The 5,518-nt window shown below is 50.9% G+C and overlaps 1 protein-coding gene across 1 annotated transcript; it reads left to right on the top strand.

Annotated features, from left to right (window-relative positions):
• The first annotated feature begins 1,382 nt into the window (after positions 1–1,382).
• Positions 1,383–3,636, top strand: LOC109572167 (metallothionein-4). Its single transcript, XM_019978738.2, has 3 exons — positions 1,383–1,452; positions 2,846–2,911; positions 3,430–3,636. The coding sequence occupies exons 1-3, from the start codon at positions 1,422–1,424 to the stop codon at positions 3,519–3,521; spliced, it is 189 nt and encodes a 62-aa protein (XP_019834297.1). The 5' UTR covers positions 1,383–1,421; the 3' UTR covers positions 3,522–3,636.
• Positions 3,637–5,518: the final 1,882 nt, after the last annotated feature.

Raw genomic sequence — 5,518 nt, 5'->3', positions numbered from 1 at the left:
GGTTGAGGAATGGAGACCCCACTAACCTACAAGTAGGAAGAACTACCTTCCCTGGTTGTGGCCAGAATGGCTTTTTGGCCTTTCAGGATGAGGAGGAGGGGGCAAGACCAGAGGAGGCTAGTCCTGGGCCCCTTCTAATGTTTAGTGGGGTGGCACAAGAATATAAGTGGGTGCTGTTTTCACAATACCAGGTGAAAACATTTGAAAGGTATACATCAAATACATAAAATACATTCTATTCCCCAACCTTAACAAAGAGCTCATCGCAACCTAGAAGGCAGGGGTGCCAGGAGATCTGCCCTGTGGCCCCCACCCCCAATCTGTGGCCCACCTCCCTTCTCTCTCCACCCCAGCTCCTCCCCTCCACACCCCTATGGGCACCCAGCCCACACATTCAGACTCTGCCTGTACCCCCAGCAAACAGCCACCCTTGGCCATCCCTCAGGCTCCAGGGACACACACTGGCTACAGATCTGCCCATGGAAGTCGGGAGGAGAACTGAGCAAATCCTTAGAAGGAAGCGGGCTTGAGATGATAGAAAATTCCAGAATCCAGGGTGCTCCAGGTGCGGTCTGGAAAGAGAGGTTATAGGCTCTGGGTGGGCACTTGCTCATGACTTTGGGGGGCGGTGAGTAAGGGGGAAGAGGTCTTGAGTGGGACCTTCTAAAGCCAGGGTCCAGGTAGAGGCCCCTGCCTTCCCATGGTAAGGGATTCTACAGTCAACCAGGGGGCAGAGAATGAGACCTGGGCCAGGGTAGGAACAGCCCCTGTGAAAGAGGGAGCAGAAACAGCAGGTAATGGACTTCTCTGGTGGTCCCATGGTATAGAATCTGCCTGCCAATGCAGTGGACATGGGTTCGATCCCAGATCCAGGAAGATTCCACATGTCGTGGGGCAAATAAGCCCGGGTTCTACAGCCATTGAGCCCGTGCTCTGCCAACAAGAGAGCCCACTTCAATGAGAAGCCCCTGCTCCACAACTAGAGAGTAGCCCCTCCTCTCTGCAACGAGAGAAAGTTCACACAGCAATGAAGACCCAGCGCAGCCAAAACTAAAAATAAATAAATTTTAAAAGAGAAATAGCAAGTAATAGCTATGAAGGATTTGGAGAAGAGACATAGGTAACTCCGTATGTGACTGCCATTGGAGCCTGAGTCTGGCTCCCTGACACCTTGGGAGGTGGGCAGGTACAGCCACCTGCACTCCTTGTGAAAAGCCGCCTAGATGACTGCACGGCTCACCTTCTCCTCTGCCAACCCCCAGCCCATGGCTGGGCCGTGTGCAGGGCGTCTGGCCCCAGGGAGAGGTGGGGTGAGCCCAGGTCTACACCCACATGGCTATAAATAAGGAGCCTCTGGCAACTGCTCATCAGCCTCCCTTCCCCAGCTGTGACCACGCCGGAGCCTCTCAGCTGCTTGGACCATGGACTCCGGGGAATGTACCTGCATGTCTGGTGAGTAAGGATGCCCGCCCTGGGATTCTGTGACCTCTCACCAGTTCCCTACAGAGAGGCTGCAGGACTGGGATCAATGCTTCTCTTCTTCCAATTAGAACCACCAATGGCGCTTGTCTCAGACTGGCCACCTCTGGGGCAGCACCCGCTCTCTGCTGGATACCAGCTTGATTTACTAGAATGAATAAGCTGGTTTAGGAATGACCATGAGGGGACCTCAGGGGCAAGCCTCTGAGGGCAGCCACCAGGGCAGAAGGGAAAGAGCTCTGGCCCAGGGCAATCTGCTTTTGCTTCATTGCTTCCATCCACTCCTGATACTTATTTCCAAGCCTCAGTTTCTTCATCTGAAAACTAGGGTTACTCATTCCCAGCTGCGCACCTTCCAGGGTGGCTGTGAAGTGCTAAAATCATGAAGCTTTTGCAGATGTCAGGGGAGTTATTAAAAGCATATGTGAACTCATGAGTCTGAAAACTGCTTAATTCCACGGAGGCATGTTGGCCAGGAGAAGCGAGGTTGGAGTTCAGAGCCACCTTGGGTTTTGTGACCTTCGGAAATGGTATCAAGAAATCTCACAAGCTTCCCTGGTCTGTCTCCAAAATTTGCCCAAAAGTTTACAGAAGCTTCCAGTATCTTGATACTCAAAGCAGTAAGAAAGATGATTTTTTTTTTAATATAGATGTTTTTATGATATGGAAACAAGTAGTAGCTGTGGCTCTTGCTTTGGGCTTGTTTATAGTCTTTGCTCTTCCTTCTACCCATTTAGGATTTCATCTTGCCCGATATCTTGAAAATGTGAGGATGGTATTAAGGGCTTTGACAGTCCCCAGAGGACCTTGGACAGTGTTAGTTGCTCAGTCATGTCCAGCTCTTTGCAACCCCATGGACTGTAGCCTGTCAGGCTCCTCTGTTCATGGGATTCTCCAGGCAGGAATACAGGAGTGGGTCCCCATTCCCTTCTCTGGGGATCTTCCAAACTTAGGAATCAAACCCAGGTCTCCTGCATTGCAGGCAGATTCATGACCATCTGAGCCGCCAGGGAAGCCCATTGGCCTAACCTAGTTGTTCTCAAACCCGATGGTACATCAGAATCATCTGGGTTGCTTTTGAAAAATACTGACTCCCTTTCCCCCACCCAGACCTATGAATCAGAATGCATCTTAATGAGTACCCCTGGGGATGCTGATGTAGCCTCCCAGTTTCTGACCATGCACTGTGACTGGGAACCACTGGATGGTCTTCACCCCTGGGGTGATTCTCAGCAGCATCTTCACACTCTTGTCCAGCTCTGCCCAAGGGCACCCCAGACCCCCCGGCACCATGATGGCCCGCAGCAAGCCTGTGTGCCCCCTCCACCTCGACACTCATGTTTGTGGCCCTGCCCTTTCTTCTTAGGAGGAACCTGTGCCTGCGGAGACAACTGCAAATGCACAACTTGCAGCTGTAAAACGTGTCGAAAAAGTGAGTCTGGGGCCCATGGGCACTGCTGGCCGGGAGCCAGGAGAGTCTGTTTCTGCCATCCACCACCCTCCAGCCGTGGTGGGATGGAGGGGTTCCTGGGTGCCTTTTTCCCATTTGGGAGAGATCTGAAATGAAAGCTGAGTCCCCTGGACTGCAGCCCACCTGGGGCATCCATTCCAGGGGTTTGGAGAGGAAGAGGACTGAGAGAAGGTTCCAGCCAGCCCAGTAGTGAAGGAGAAAGAGTACCAGCCTGGTGTTATGGATCGGCCACTGTCCAATGGTCTCAGGCCAATCCTTTCCCCTCCCTGGCCTCTGATGGACTGTGGGTGACCCCTGAGGTTCCTTCCAGCTCTAAACATCTCACCACTTCCTGTCCCAGTCTTTGTTTGCTCATGTAGATCAGGGCCTGTGTGTGACACACTCTTCTTTTTCTATTTCCTGCTAAATGGTGCAGGGGGAAGCGGTCAGATAAGGGTGATGACCCAAAGTTCATCTTGTCCCTCTCCTGTCCCTTTCAGGCTGCTGTCCTTGCTGCCCCCCGGGCTGTGCCAAGTGTGCCCGGGGCTGCATCTGCAAAGGGGCATCAGACAAATGCAGCTGCTGCCCCTGAAATGCATCTGTCATGCTGGTGACGAGGCCTGGGAAGCATGTGTACAGCACATTAGCCAAGGAGTTGGAATGATTGTACAATAGGTTGTGCTTTTTATATATTTGCCCACGTTGGGTGTTGGTGACATTCACAGAAAGTGTTTGGAGCAATAAAGTTTTCACTCGTGGTTGTCTGATGGCTCAGAGCAATGTTTTACCCCAACTCAGTAGGACCACGGAGGGCTAGCCCCATGCATATATGGCAGTCACCAGCCTGGACCCATTCAGCAGATGGCTGCTAACCCTGAGATCCTGCCACACTGCCTGAGAGTTTCCTCCTGCAGCATGAGCTTCCATGATGCATGCACAGGGCAGGCTACCCCTGGTAACAGCCTTCAACCCATCACAAACAGGAGATAGTGGATTAATACCTCCAGCATCTTTACAATTACAATGGGACAAATCTGAGTCATGTTCTATACTGGCCCCCAACAGAAATCCTCAGCAGCACTGAACTCCAATAGCCCACGGAGGTAACCTGCTCATTAACATCCTCCTCGTTGGCTTTCTTCCTCTCTGCCTCATTTCTCCATCCTCCTGCTAGGGCCTCCTGGGATCCCCATCCAAAGAAACTACTTGTACAGTGTACACTTTGGGGGAAACCCAATCTTAGCCAGCCTCTCCTGGAATAGTGTTGACCCCAAGTGCTTTGTGCGAATGGAGCTATATAAGGGACTTTAGCATTGAACCATTGGAGAAGGAAATGGCAACCCACACCAGTATTCTTGCCTGGAGAATGCCAGGGACGGGGGAGTCTGGTGGGCTGCCATCTATGGGGTTGCACAGAGCTGGACACGACTGAAGCAACTTAGCAGCAGCAGCAGCAGCAGCATTGAACCAGCAGTGAGCAGGTAAGAAATCTGTGCAGAGCTAAAGAAGATAGATCCCCATGGCCAAAGCACTGAGGGCATTAGCCGTTTAGTTGTCTGGACCCACCTTTAGCACAGGGTGACTAGGCAGATATGGACATTAATGTTGCATGATGTTCTTGCATTTCACAGAAGTCAATGTGAAGAGACACTGAGGCTATATCTCCCCCACCCCCTTCCCAGATTGCTGACACATGTATCAGAGCTTTCACTCCACCAGCACAATCCAATTAAGTTTAATGATAATGAGTCCTGCCACTTTGTACACTTAAATGCACCAGCCCCCGTGCTGAGCAGTGCACACACGTGCTCCTCATTTAATCCCTACAATGGCCTTCCACATGGCCTTCCACACTGTGGGTGTATGGAGGAAATCTTTGATTTTTTTTTTAAACACACACACACACACACACACACACACACACACACACACACACACACACACACCACCTGCCCCAGGAAACTTGACAAGTGTTTTCTCTTATAAACTCTCTCCCAAGTGCTTCTTTCCATTCAAGAAAGAAAAACAGGTAGATGAAAAAATTAAAAGTTTAAACAACCAAAAAATAAGGTGACAAAAGAAAAACTGGATGAAACAAAAGGGGTTATAGAAAATATGGGAGACAAAGCAAAACACCACACACACCTCCACCATGGTGGCACTGCCCAAGACAGCCAAGACTCGTGACTACTTCTTTTTCTGACCCACTGAGCCTAGCACCGTGCCTGGGACCCCTTAGAGTAGGGGTCAAAAACACCCATAAAAATTCACCAACAGCATGAACTCCCTAAAAATACTCATATCTGGGTACAACCTCAGACAATCTTACTTATGATGTTAGGGAATTCACAGCCCCCCAAAGCCATCTCTGGACCCCCAGGAGATCCTGATTAAGAATCTATGGTTCATGACAAGGATGGGGTGGGATGAATTGGGAGACTGGGACAGACAACTATACACTACCATGTGTAAAACAGATAGCTAGTGGGAAGCTGCTGTATAGCACAGGGAGCTCAGCTCAGTGCTCTGTGATGACCTAGAGGGGTGGGATGGAGTGGGGTGGGAGGAGGTCCAAGAGGGAGGGGATAT

Source organism: Bos indicus, chromosome 18 (genome assembly GCF_029378745.1).
Source record: "Bos indicus isolate NIAB-ARS_2022 breed Sahiwal x Tharparkar chromosome 18, NIAB-ARS_B.indTharparkar_mat_pri_1.0, whole genome shotgun sequence".
Taxonomy (NCBI): domain Eukaryota; kingdom Metazoa; phylum Chordata; class Mammalia; order Artiodactyla; family Bovidae; genus Bos; species Bos indicus.
This window is presented reverse-complemented; position numbering and strand designations above follow the sequence as displayed.